The sequence below is a fragment of the Sceloporus undulatus genome, chromosome 4 (assembly GCF_019175285.1).
Source record: "Sceloporus undulatus isolate JIND9_A2432 ecotype Alabama chromosome 4, SceUnd_v1.1, whole genome shotgun sequence".
In the NCBI taxonomy this organism is placed as follows: Eukaryota; Metazoa; Chordata; class Lepidosauria; order Squamata; family Phrynosomatidae; genus Sceloporus; species Sceloporus undulatus.
Genome location: NC_056525.1, coordinates 92,409,609 through 92,423,259, shown reverse-complemented (window position 1 = coordinate 92,423,259; position 13,651 = coordinate 92,409,609). Strand labels below are relative to the sequence as shown.

The window sequence follows — 13,651 nt, the reverse complement described above, 5'->3', positions numbered from 1 at the left end:
GTAATATGATTGCTTCTAGTTTTACCAGTGATCAGCCTGGGTGCCATGTTTTGTCCTAACTGTAGTTTCCAGACTAGGTACAAGGGTAGCCCTATGTAGAGTGCATTGCAGAAATTGAGTTGTAAGGTCACCAGTGTACGCACTACAGTTTCTAGGCCTGATTAGTCAAAGATTTTATTAATATGTTTTCTCTATGAATCTCTAGATCCTTCAGTGCAACTCTATGGTCAACTATAACCAAAAGTGGCACTGAAGGACCTAGATTCCTTGAGAGAACACTCCAATAGGCATTTGCAGCTCCTCAGCACAGTTCTATGGTCAATGTCTGGAAGATGTTGACCAGAGTTGCACTGGAAGACCTAGTAGTATAGTATACTACTAGTCTCTTATGGATCGTGCAGTTATTAAGTGAAGTTGACCTATAATTTGGAAGCATAGAATAGCTCATTGGCATTATAATCCGGAATAGAATGCTTTAACATTGCTGAAGAAGACGAATGAGTCGAAGCAGCCACACAAACGCTCTGGAGGTAGCCGTCTGCTACCAGTGAAAGATGTACTGTGCATATATACTGCCATTGCTTCGATTGTGGCTAGTAACTCTACAACAAAACTGGCTCAGTGTGAATTAGCAGGACATTGCTACTGTTTACGGACTATCATCTCAAACTGTATAGTATACAGAAGATTTATCCACTGTGGTATGGTATAACTTTGTATGTCTATTCCAAGACTTTTCCTGTACTGTTGTAAATATCTTTCACCAGAGACATATTTTTTGAAAGAAATGTTGTACTCTTGTCATATTTATGGATACTGGGACTTAGAATTTATAGCACACCTATTTGTTTTCCTCTCCCGTTTGGTATCAGTTTTGATGTAAGCCTCCTGCTCTGCTTGGTTGTCCCTTATATAGAATGATCGAGTTGGAAGAGACCGCAAGGGCCATCTTGCCCAGCCCCTTTCTGCCATGCAGGAACTCTCAGTCAAAGCATCCCCATTGACAGATGGCCATCCAGCCTCTGCTTAAAGACCTCCAAGGAAGGAGTGTGTTCCACTCTCAAACAGCCCTTAGGTTTGCTATTTGGAAATTATACTTTATTTGAATACTGTATATATTTCAAGCTGTGGATGTTTGAATCTGTGGATAAAAAAACCTGTGTATAAGAAGGGTGGGCTGTACATTGTCTGCTGAGAAAAACCCCTCAGCCTGGGTGCTGGGAAACCCAAATCCTGACAAGGAAAACCCCTGATAGGGTCTCCATAAGTGAGAAACAACTTGAAGTCACACAACAACTTGTGAGGCCCACTCTCAAGGGAAGGACGTACTAAAACAAATGACAGTGCTTGCCCATAGCAAGTCTTCTCCAACTCCCTCCCCAATGTTTCCCTATGGGCAAGGATCCTGCAATGCCTCCCTATGGGCAAATGTTCCCCAATGAGTCCCTCTGGGGCAAGCAGTGTCCTCCTCCTTCGTTGTAGTCCTTCCCTCAACGGAGGGAGGCCTTCTCTGCCTGGGCCCTTTCCTTCCTTCCCAGAGGCTTGTTCCGGGTCAGACAACAAGGCCTCCTTCCCTGCTCCATCTTGAGGGCTCTTCTTCCCGGGCCTAGTTGTGCTTCCTCCTCCTCCTCCTCCTCCTCCTGGGCGCCATTTCCTTCCCCGCCTCCGTCTGGGGCTGGAGGCACAGGGCCGCCATGAAGATGTCGGGCTCCCGGAGGCGCGGGGCGGCCCCTTCTTCTTCTCCTCCTGCCTCGTCCTTGTCGGGCTTCAGGGCGGGCGAGGCGGGCCCCTCCTCCTCCTCGGTGCCTCAGGGCCTGATCCGGGCGGCGCGAAAGAGCGGCCATTTGAACCTCTCTGGGCGGGAGCTCAGCCAAGGTGATGATGGTGGATGATGATGGCCATGATAACACGAACCGCCCCGATCATTTTCATGGGCTTTATTGGCTGCATCCACACTGGAGAAATAACCCGGTTTGGCGCCGCTTTAACTCTTTTCTGGCTCTAAAGTGATGCTCAAAATGGGAGACCTTTTGGGATTCCTCCTCCTGGACACAAAGGCGCCTTCTTCGCCCTGGAGGGAGTGGACTTTTAGCCGCCATGGATCCTGGGATTTGTAGTTTTGCGAGGCGCCACTTCGGCAGAGAAGGGGGAGGCCTCTTGTAAAGCAGTGGCTCCCCAAAACTGTGCCCTAGTTTAATGAGAGATTTTGGGCTCCATCTCCCAAGATCCATTGGCCAACATGGCTGAGGCTTCTGGGAGCCCAAATCCAAAAGCCTCTGATTAAAGGGCACAGTTTGGGGACATCTGTATAAAGCTACAAATCCCAGGATTCCACAGGAGGGAGACGTCAAAAGTGTTGTCCAACTGCATTGTTCATACAATGTAGACACACCCTGATGGGCCTAAGTTCTGAGGGTTTCTTCCTCGTCTTTGCCACAACTGAGGACAGAGGAGGTCAGAGTACTTCCTTGGCCTCGTTCTCTGCCGCCTGGCCTTTGGCTTCAGTCCCACAGCCTTTGATGAAATGTCCATTTCTGCCTGTCTGTGGCCCTTTCGCAAGTTACAGCAGGTGCATCAACACTGTAGAAAATAATGCAGTTTCACACCACTTTTAAACTCTAGCTCCATCCTGTGGAATCCTGGGATTTGTAGTTTCACAACGTCTTTAACCTTCTGTGCCTCACAAAGCTACAAAATCCCAGGGTTGTGTAGGATGGAGCCATGGTAGTTAAAAGTGGTGTCAAGCTGTGTCATTTCTCCAGTGCAGATGCAGCCAGCACCACTATTTCCACTTTCATTCCCATGCCTGCGTCCTGTGGACTCCTCACATTTCCTGTGAACAAAGCTTGCCAACAAAATCCTATCATAAGTTGCTTTTAGGGTTGCCCCCTGAGAGCCAGCATTGAGTGTTGGACTAGTTCAAATCCTGGCTTGGCCATGAAACCCACAGGTTACTTTGAGCATGGCACATTCTCTCAGCCTCAGAGGATGGCAATGGTAAACCCCCTCTGAAGAAACTTGTCAAGAAAACTCCATGACAGGGTTGCCACAAGTTAGAATTGACTTAAAAGCACACAACAACAACAAGGGTTACCCGAGTCAGAAATGACTGCATACAACACACACCCTTTATCCCTGCACATATCCATAGTGCTCAAAACTGCACTCGCCCAATCTTTTGACCAAAAACAAGCTGTGTGCAACAGTGCAAAACTACTTTCAAAGCCACAACTGGAATGCTCTTGGAAGTGTACGTTTCTGGTAAAGGAGGCCTGTGCCCTTTGCTTCTGGTAGAAATAACATTTCCAGGAGGCTTCTTCTAGTGTTATTACATTTGGAGTGAAGGCACACAGCTTGTTATCTGGCTTGTTTGTCAGGAAAAGGTAAAGAAGAGGGCATTTTAAGGAGATGAAACTTGTGTAAGACTGAGAAATGGGCTTAATGCAGAAAATTCTGGGATCTCACACTATTTGATAGGGATCATAGTGCTCCTTTTAGAAATGGGGAACAACTGGGTAGATGGTAGAAGCCAGGAAGCTTTAAAATATTATTCTCCTTTTTAGGTTTACCTAATCAAGACTTGATGATATGAAGATGTAAGTTGGATTTAAACCATTGCAACTCACTTCTTTGGTTGTTGTGGTGCTCAGAATTCGTTTTCTGAACACAAAAGAAGCAAAATCCTACCCAAAAGCTATGTTGCAACCGATGCTGGCTTCTCCAATACAGCCATGTTAGAGGGGGGATTTAAGGAGCAATGTGACCAGCTCCTTATATCTTCGCAGGTGCCTTTGTACCAGTCACACAGGTCTGTGTCTGACAACATGAAAATGGCAGTGTTGGGGGCTTCACTATTTACAAGGTGGGTTTCAGGGGTAACATTGAAACACATAGCTATGGAGATGTAGCTAAGTGATGCACATATGTCTTACATGTAGGATCTTGAGGCCCATATTTTCTTTTTGTGTTACAATGCCATAACCGTCAAAACTTTCAAAAAAGGTACCAGTGACAGTTGAATTATGGTTATTTAAAGCTCTTACTTATACATGCATATCACTTTTACGTATGTAGTGCCTCTACATGTATGGCGGATAAACTTGGATACTCCTGAAGAGGCACAGCAGAATCTTTCGTTCGGTGGTGGTGATCGGTGGTGGGAGCAAACTGATCTTACCAAACTAATTTTATCTTCCAACAAACTGAAGTGTCTTTCGGATGATATCAGACTCTTACCTGCACTTACTGTGCTGGACGTGAGTATAAAAACCTCTGTGAAATGCTTCTTTCATATTGTATAATGTGCTGGTGAGAAGATGGGGAAATACGCCTTTTCCATACTGTGAGTGTTTTGATGCAAATTCTGATTTTAGAGTAAAAACATGTGTCTATAACCCAGCCAGCACATAGGAAGCAACTTTGTGACCAGCATTAGAAAGGAATTTGCTGGACATATCTGCACATTGGTGAGCTGTGGAATGCGGCAAGTGTAGTTGATGACAGAATCCCAAGTACAGATTCTTGCTTAGCCCAGTGGTTGGACTTAGATCAGTTACTTGTTTCCCTCACAGGATAGCAAATGAATGAATGCATCAGTGAGATCTGTGGAAATGTGGAAGAGAAACAGTATAAAGGTGGCTGATTTTGATTGAGACGGAAGGAATTGTCAAAATTCTAAGGGAAAATCTTGAATCTTGGTTATTTGAAATAGATGTGTTCCTCGGCATTACCTCTTTCATGAAAAAATTGGTATCAGAGGAAGAAATAAAAGTGAAAGAATAGTGATAGGTTCCTGTAGCACACTGTCACAACATGTTTCAGCAAACTTGTTAACCAAAATTAACAATATGCATATGTGAAATTAAACATCTAAGCCAGGTAAGATTTGCATAAGTAAACACATTCATTTTCAGCGTGTGTTCCACTTGAACAAAGGTTTCCACTTGAAAACCACTTGAAAGCTTAATGCATCCAGAGATGATCCCCCATTCACCAGCCTCTACTTGTGATTTGCATTTTGGTGGCCATGCTTATATTTCTATGTTTATTTACATGCTGAGGACAGTTTACCTTGGCTGTTGTAGGCAGGTACACAGAGCTGCAATAGGCCTGGCTAGAATAGAATCCCACTGTTTCCCAACTTAAGCATTATTGCATTGTTTGCTGCACACACTGCTGCAGTCTATGATCAAAAGTCTATTTCCCAGTGGAGAAGGTAAGATCCTCCTGAGAATTGGGTTGCTGCTACCATTATCTCCTAGAAGCAGGGACATATTTGTCCAGTCTTCCATCACTGTCCCCCAATGCTGATGCTGCTAAAAATCCTCCATCAAGACAGAGCACAAGGAAAAGGATGGGATGAGTGAGTGTTTAAAAAATTGTAAAAAGGAGCTGCATTGTAAGAGATTTGTATGCCTGTATAGCTTGGTTGAATGTGTGAACAAAGGTTTTTTTAAAAGATTAGCATAGTGAAGCAGGAACTTGATTTTAGTTCCGAACCCTTAAACATGTGTTTGAACAATGTTTCTTAGTATGACTTTGGTCCTTTAATTTTCACTCCCCTTTTTTAGCCTGTCATTTGGTGTCACTTGTTTTTAGCCTCTCCTTTAAGTAACAGTTACAGAAGAAATGGCAAAAAAGAAACAAAATGGGGAATTCTGATTTAAAATGTATTGCAAAGGCATCTTTTGTATGTTTGAATTTTCAAATTCAGACTTTCTGACACTAGTACTATCTTATTATCTGATAGAATAAATGTTGTGATAAATGTCTTCTTCATTTTAGGTGCATGATAATCAACTGACATGTCTTCCTTCTGCTATAGGATCACTGGAAAACCTTCAGAAACTTAATGTGAGGTAGCTACATTGTAAAACTGTCAGAAAAATGTTTATGGAATAGAATGTGTTTTAATTTACAGATCTTTCTTTCTAATATAAAAGAATTGCAAGCTGTAGAGTTAAATCCAACACTGTGTATAGCATTCTTGTTCTCTGTTTCCCCTTTGCCATCAGGATTTCTTTTTTGGAGGGTTTCCTGACCCTCGAACCATTCTTGGGTGGAATAGCTTCTCCCTCAGTCTTGCTATCGGAAGTTCTTCTGTTAGCAAAATAGTCTCATTGGATCATGGTACAGTGTTTTTTAACATAGGTAACAGTGATTATTTTGAAAGATAATGTTGAAATAAACATTTGCTAGATTACCGCACTATAAGAGTCCTGCTATTCCACTTTAACTGCTCTGGCTGCCACCTGTTGCATTCTGGAATTTGTAGTTTAAGGAGGGACATTTAGAATTCTCAGCCAGAGAGCTTGGTATCCTCACCTTGGTCAAATTTGTCTTGTTATACACATGGCAGATATACATTGCAATCTTGTATATGAGAGATGGGCAATTCCATTCTGCTCCCCCCCCCCCAATAAAAAGGAGGCAAAAATAATCTGGAAACTTCCAAAGCCACAGCTGGCCATTTTGGGGTTCCTGGTCTATTTTAGGCCTGTGTGTGACTTTTAAAAAGCTTGTATAGGTATGAATTAGGTTTTTCCTGGAGAGACCTGGAGATGATTGACCATTTTCACTCCAGGTAGGTTTAGGCTGCAAAAACCACCTTATTTCCTGGTATAATATTGGACTTTTACTTTGCCAGGGATGTTTACAAGAAACTGGTACTAATGCATCTCTTCATAATTATTTTGTCAATAGTCATAATAAACTGAAAGATTTACCGAAGGAGCTTATCCAGCTAAAGCATTTAAGGAGTCTACTTCTGCAACACAATGAATTAAATCATTTACCTGATGAATTTGGGAAGTTAATCAATTTGGAAGAGTTGGTGAGTAGAAGGCTTTTACATATTGACTCTTCTGCTGACAGTCAGGCCTCTTGAAAAACTGTTCTTGATGTGTAAGGATTCTTGGGGGCATTTATGTGTATTTATTCTGAAATATATTGTATTGTGTTCAGAGAAGCTTATCCCAAGGTATGTGTAAGTAGAACTATAGTGTTGATCAATCTTTCTTTCTTCTATTTCTTCAGGATATTTCCAACAACCATGTGTCTAATATCCCTACGAGTTTTGCATTTCTCACAAACTTGGTGAGACTTAATTTGGCTCACAATGAGTTGAAGATGCTACCAGCAGAGATCAGTGCAATGAAAAGTAAGGCAGTAATTAATTATACCTTGATATGCTTGTATTCAGTTTTGGGTATTTTGCCTTGTTTTGTGTGAAATAGTGTTTTGGTTTTTGTAAAGTGAGTTTGGGAAGTGCTGTTCAGACTGTTGTTTTCTGGGCTGCTTTATTTCCATGTAAAAACATTTATTTTCCAACCTGGTAGTCAGCAGATGTGGTCTGTGCACCACAACAAGTTTTTCCTGTGTTCACCCTGAAGAATAACACCACATGCTGGGAGACTCTGGTTAGCTCATGTTTATTGTAAAGTTCATGTAGCAAAAATAAATAAATCTCTATTTCTTCAGAATATGCTGAGATGGTTTTGCCACTTCCTCTGAAATATAGCCCACAGGACCTGGTATTCATTCATGGTCTCCCATCCAAGTACTAACCAGGTTTGAGCCTGTTTAGCATCCTAGATCAGACTGGATCTGGTACCTTGAGGTGCCAGATCCTGTTTGATCTTGTACCTTTCTGCAGCAAAATTTCACCGGGTCACTTTGGACATGCTCTCAGCCTCAGAGGAAGGCAATGACAAACCTCCTCTCAATAAATCATGCCAAGAAAACCCCATGGCTTTAGGGTTGCCATGTGTAGGAAACAACTTGAAGGCACAAAACAACAAAAATTTAGCTTACAACATTGTAAATGCTGAACAGAATGTCAGCCACTGCAGTTCTTACTTACCTCTTCACTGGTGATAGTCACTATTCAGGTTGTGGAACTCTCTTTCTTGGGAGGTCCAGCTGGACCCCTCCCTGCTATCTTTCCACCGACAGATAAAGACCTTTTTATTTAAGAAGGTTTTTGGTTTCTAAAACTTGCGGTTTTTAAATAGAAGTTTGATTTAATTGTGTTTCAAGTTTTGTCTTGAAAGATGTTTAGTTGTATTGTGTTTTTAAAAGGTTATATGCTGCCTTGGATCTTGAGTTTGGAGAATGGCAGAATATAAATAAAATAAAACAAACCCTTGAAAACACCTTCCAGAGTGTTAGGAGACATTCTGGAACATTATGTGATGAGGTGCAGAGGGCTGTTTCTTAAGAAGAGAACTTGATCTCACTACCTTATGTAAGTGGAAGTGCCTCTGCTCAACCTGAAGGCTCCAAACTGTTGTGTTTTGTTTATGGAGAACTTAGGTACTTAGAAATATTCTGAAGGCATTAATGCATTGCACAGTCTTACGTTGCAGCCCTAACACATCCTACCTCTTGCCCACTCTTTGCAAAATGCAATACAGTAACTGTAAAATCTTGCATGCATACTTGTGAAAGACTTTGCATTTGATTTGGGTTGTGTGCTTAATATTTGAAGCCCCTTCTGGAAATGTACCCTTAAATAAAATACACCTTTATTATAATCAGTAAAGGTATTGTATTTTATTGACTTTGATTCTGATTCCTACACACTTGACCTGTTCCTATAGGTTTAAGACTGCTTGATTGCACAAAGAACTACCTAGAAACTATACCTCCTGAATTGGCCAACATGGCATCATTGGAACAGCTTTATCTAAGAAGAAATAAATTACGATACCTGCCAGACCTTCCTTCTTGTACAGTTTTAAAAGTAAGACATACTCTCTGTAGCTTTGATGCTTGTGGTCCTGAAATACATTTTTTCTTAGATTATTTTGGTTATGTTTAATACATACACACACATGTTGGCATTTCCAAGAGCCAGCTATATTAGACTGACACAAAGAAAATGATAGAATTCAGTGGCACTGTAAAAGCTATCAAGCTTTATTTGGCATAAGTTTTTGTGGGCTATATCCCAGTTTGGTTACTGCATGAAGATTTCTTTAGTTGGCAGATTTCCAAATATGCTAAGTAGGGGATTTAAAATGCAGAAAGAACTAACTTGATAATTATCTTAACAGTTAACAAACAGGAGTTATGTGATAACAGACATTGTAGCATGGTTGAGCAGATTAACACGGTGTGTTGTTTTCAAATCCAATAGTTTCTAGTAGAAGTCTTAACAACTCAAGCCCAAAGGTCAGTGCTGGGAAGGCAACACACCATCTGACAATCCAGCAAGGTAGTCAAGCCAAAGTCAGATTAACTGCATTACTGATAACAAATAATTCCAAATGGAAATAAATACAAAGGTATAGCCAGGTAGTTTAAAATCAGAGCATAAGAAAAATAGAGGACATAACAAACAAAGACCCGAAGCAGACAGGAAGCAGGGAGCAGCATCCAGTTGTGATTGGACTGTGATCAGCCCAGGATTGTGGCGACTGCACAGTCCACTCTCAAAGCAGGCTGCCACTGTGGTTCCAAATGGGTTGCTGTCAAGAGTGGATTAAATTTGCTCCTTTTTCCGGTGGCTTCAGGCCGGCTTTGGTGACCTCGGAGTGGCTTCTGGCTGCTTTGGGGGCATGTGTCATCTGAACATCATCTGTTAAGATGCAGTCCAAGGTCAATCAGATAAGCAATCACAAGAGATACATTTTCTAAAGGGGTGGCTGATGAGGTTTAACTGCAGACATTGTTCCTAGTAACTTTACTGAGCCAGAAGTGAGGCTTTAGTGGCTCTTTGCCTGAGCCCTCCCCAGGACTCAGGTACAGACACCCTAGATTAATTTTATTTGGGAGGAGAGTCCTTCACCTGAAAATACATACTTTTGAGGATCCTTCTACTTCTGAAGAGATCACTCCTGAAACTGAGCATTTCTCTTGATAGCCTGAAGTTGAGCCTGTGCCTTCACTTGGTCTCATTCCTTTAGCCCAATGGGAATTATAGGCCAAAACATCTGGAGGGCCAAAGGTTTCCTTGGATTAGATCATAACTTATAGGTTGTCTATCTGTTTCTGTTTAATAATTTATGTGGTACTTTCAGAGAATATTGTTTTAATGGGATTCCTTTAAATTAATGCAGCTTTGTATACAGGCATTTCTTCAGAATATGAATGCAATATATTTTTATGTGAGCTAATATAATCAGAATATTAGTAAGACTGGTAAAGTTTATTTCTTTAAGTATGTGTAGTATTCATTTTGGTACTACTTTTTCATGGTGGTGGGAATGTGTGCGCTTAATATTGTCAGAATGTTAGTGTGACTGGTGTAGTTTATTTCCATAAGTACGCATAATACTGATTTTAGGTACCTGAAGTGTTACTATAGAGCCAATGCCTGAGAATCGTTGAATTAAATAACTATGTAAATAAATAGATGTTTGCTGTTAGTTATGTGGAAGAATGATAAATAATGCTTCATTTTAGTATTCCTAATCTGGTTCATCTGATATCAGTTTATATTCACAGAGTTAATGGCTATATATATTTTTTTATTCAAAGGAGTTGCATGTTGGTGAAAATCAAATTGAAGTTTTGAAAGCTGAACACCTGAAACATTTGAATTCCTTGTGTGTATTGGACCTTAGAGATAATAATCTGAAATCATTGCCAGATGAAATTGTTCTGCTAGAGGGCATAGAGCGACTAGATCTATCCAACAACGATATTAGTAGGTAAGACTATTATTTGGTAGGATGTCCTGTGTAACAGGCTTCATTGATCTGGAGTAATGAATCCAGGTTTATATAATTACTGAATTCTGAAATCAATAATATAATTTTATTTTTTTTAAAAAACCATTATGAGTAATATGAAACCATGAAGAAAATTTTTCTAATTATGAAGTTTGGAATTCCATGTAACTGTTTTGCTTCTACATTTTCAGTTTTTGACAAGAGGTGATTTCTAAATTGAACTTTATCTTGGCAGCCTTCCTTGTAAACTAGGAAACCTTTCACAGTTGAAATTCCTAGCTTTGGAAGGAAATCCTTTAAGAACAATCCGAAGAGATATTCTACAAGTAAGCACACATAATTTGTAAAACAACTGAAGTTATTTCTCTCCCCTCACAATCAGAATATGTTGTAATTGACAAGCTTTTCTGTGCCTTTTGTATTTCTTTTTAGAAGGGAACACAAGAAATCTTGAAGTACCTAAGAAATAAAATACAAGGTAAGTGTTTTCTTTCTTGAGAAGGTAAAGGATTCTGATTTTACAAGGTTACAATCAAGTGAATATTTGAGATAGCTGTGTTTTAATCTTGTTTTTCAAAAATTACGACTAGAAACCTCATTCATCCATGTCTGCTTACATTCTTTTTTCCTTTTCTCTGTAAAAAGTACAGTGGTGCCTCGGGTTACGAAATTAATTCGTTCCGCGGCTAATTTCGTAACCCGAAAAGCCTTCGTAAGCCGAAAACCCATAGGCGCTAATGGGGAAAAAAGCCGCGGCTCTGCCGCGGCTCCATTTAAAACAGCGCCGGAGTTTTTTCGTAACCCGAAAAAACTTTCGTAACCCGAAACAATAAATCCCTATGGGATTTATTCGTATCCCGAAAAATTCGTAAGCTGGGTATTTCGTATCCCGAGGTACCACTGTAGTAGTTTTTAGTTACATATTAGAAGAATGTCTACTACTTCGTTTGTAGATCCTAAGTAAGGAGGTGGGACCATTGCAATGGTGAAATATATTGATCACAACCATAGCTACTTCTGAATGCAGGACACAGTGGTTGCTCAAACTGCATAGCATTCTGTTCTGGAAAGCAGAGAACATTTCTAAAGCAGTTTGTAACAGTGCAGCTTACTTTTCTAAAGAAAAATGTCAAGTCTTCTTTGGGAAGAAGCTCTCTGCTTTGCCATCCATGACTTTAGTTGAAGGACATTTGGGAAGTTAAAGTTATGCCTCTCCTGTAAATTGTTTTTGAACTTACCACGAATAGCTAAGATATATCCTCCTACTGATACTAAATCACAATAAGTTGGGATTCGATGGTAGCATAATTTGAAATGAACAATACCTTCTTGCCTTTGGAGCTAACAAATGAGCATCAAACCTATAACTTGAGCTGTTTCCACCTGGTTGTTTTTATCTTGGAATGGTTTAAAACAAAGGAAATGACATCAGTATATTTTACTCCAGTGTATACACAGACAACTTCCACCCCCCATGGTATAGTAACTACAGTACTTTATCCACTTCTTCTCTCCTGCTACATCATTTTTAATGACTCATTGTAAGCAGAAATCCCTGAGAATCTTAGGGGCTATACAGATAGCCGGTATGGGGCAGCTGTATGCCACCCCTAGAAGTGCTGGGTTGGGGATGCAGCAACCGCAAATGGCAGGTTCTTTTTATGCCCCGGAAAGGGCGTCATAGCCGTGGTGGCATGGCTTTTGGACGCTCTTTCAGTGCTGCAATGTCCAGAAGGGATCACGGTGTCATGGTAAAAAGGGTGCAGAGCCATGGCATCTAGCGTGTCAATGCTGTGCCATGGCTCTGCCTATAGGCCTGCAAAAAGTGCCGGTTTGTAGAGCCCCTTAGTTTGTTATTCCTGGAACTTCTCCTTCTCTACTGAATAAGGAAATCATGTATCTTGATCCTAAACATATTTGTCTGGGAGTATTTTACTGATTTTAATGTAAGAGCCTGCTTTGAAATAAATATGCTTAGGCATGCACACCAAGTAAATATGATTGCTTTGCTGATGGTGGAGGAATGAAACATAAAATTGCATTTCTATTTCTCTGTGCATTGAACTGTTTGCACCAGAGGATGTTAGTAGTACAACAGTGTGTAATGCCTAATCATTAATTGGAGATGGCATCAGAAAAATTCAACGAAGAAACAAAAGTGTTCATCATACAGCTCCTCCTCCCACAGCACTCAGTGAAAAAGCAGAATTTCCTGTCCTCACTTTGAATAGGCTTTACATTGTCATATATTTACTGTACATATGTGTCAGTGCCATGACCACTTTTATGAAATTACTTTTTAGCTGAAATTGTTTAGTTAGCAAAAAGAGCTTGTAGTCTGAAATGTGAATGGCACTGAAGTACCCAATTCAGCCTGTGAAGAAGCTGCTCCAAAACAAAACAAAATTCTTCAGAAAAGGAAAACAACACAAGGAGGCAAAGACTTTATTTTGAAAAAATAAATAGCCTTCATCTTGGCTTGTTTCAGATTTTTAAACTTTTTTGGAACCTATTGGAACTGAATAAACATACATAGACTGCAGATGTGATGTACTGAGAGAACTGAATATTTAATGACTTGCTATATACTACACATGAAACTGATAGATAAAATTGGGAAACATTAATAGCCCTCAGCATCTGGCAGCACTTAATTCTATCTCCTTCACAGTTCATAAGTTGTAATGTTTTTCACATTGAATATATTTACTTTTGTTTTCTTTAGATGAAGATGAAATTAGACCAAACGGAGTATTGCCTGTGACAGCAATGACCCTGCCCAGTCAGTTGGCAATTAACCTGCATGCTATAACTGCATTGAAAACATTGGATTATAGGTAGGAGCATTCTATGATGGGAAGGAGATTTACCAATGAAAATAAATATTGTAAGTTTTCAGTTTTTTTGGGTATCCCTCTAGTTTTAACAAAGCCATCTGTGAACAGAAACTGACTGAAAGGGCAAAGGGCAACAGC

General features: G+C 40.4%; 1 protein-coding gene across 2 annotated transcripts in view; it reads left to right on the top strand.

Moving 5' to 3' along the window:
• Positions 1-1,502: 1,502 nt before the first annotated feature.
• Positions 1,503-13,651, top strand: part of LRRC40 (leucine rich repeat containing 40) — a 23,221-nt gene continuing 11,072 nt past the window's right edge. The window contains exons 1-10 of one of the 2 annotated variants that reach the window (XM_042461800.1): positions 1,503-1,875; positions 4,075-4,256; positions 5,785-5,858; positions 6,703-6,832; positions 7,036-7,159; positions 8,601-8,743; positions 10,483-10,655; positions 10,912-11,002; positions 11,109-11,154; positions 13,402-13,513. In XM_042461800.1, the coding sequence (XP_042317734.1) occupies positions 1,695-1,875; positions 4,075-4,256; positions 5,785-5,858; positions 6,703-6,832; positions 7,036-7,159; positions 8,601-8,743; positions 10,483-10,655; positions 10,912-11,002; positions 11,109-11,154; positions 13,402-13,513 (1,256 nt within the window). In that variant the 5' untranslated portion in view covers positions 1,503-1,694. The remainder of the gene's footprint in view (positions 1,876-4,074; positions 4,257-5,784; positions 5,859-6,702; positions 6,833-7,035; positions 7,160-8,600; positions 8,744-10,482; positions 10,656-10,911; positions 11,003-11,108; positions 11,155-13,401; positions 13,514-13,651) is intronic. The other variant, XM_042461799.1, reaches the window with a different exon arrangement.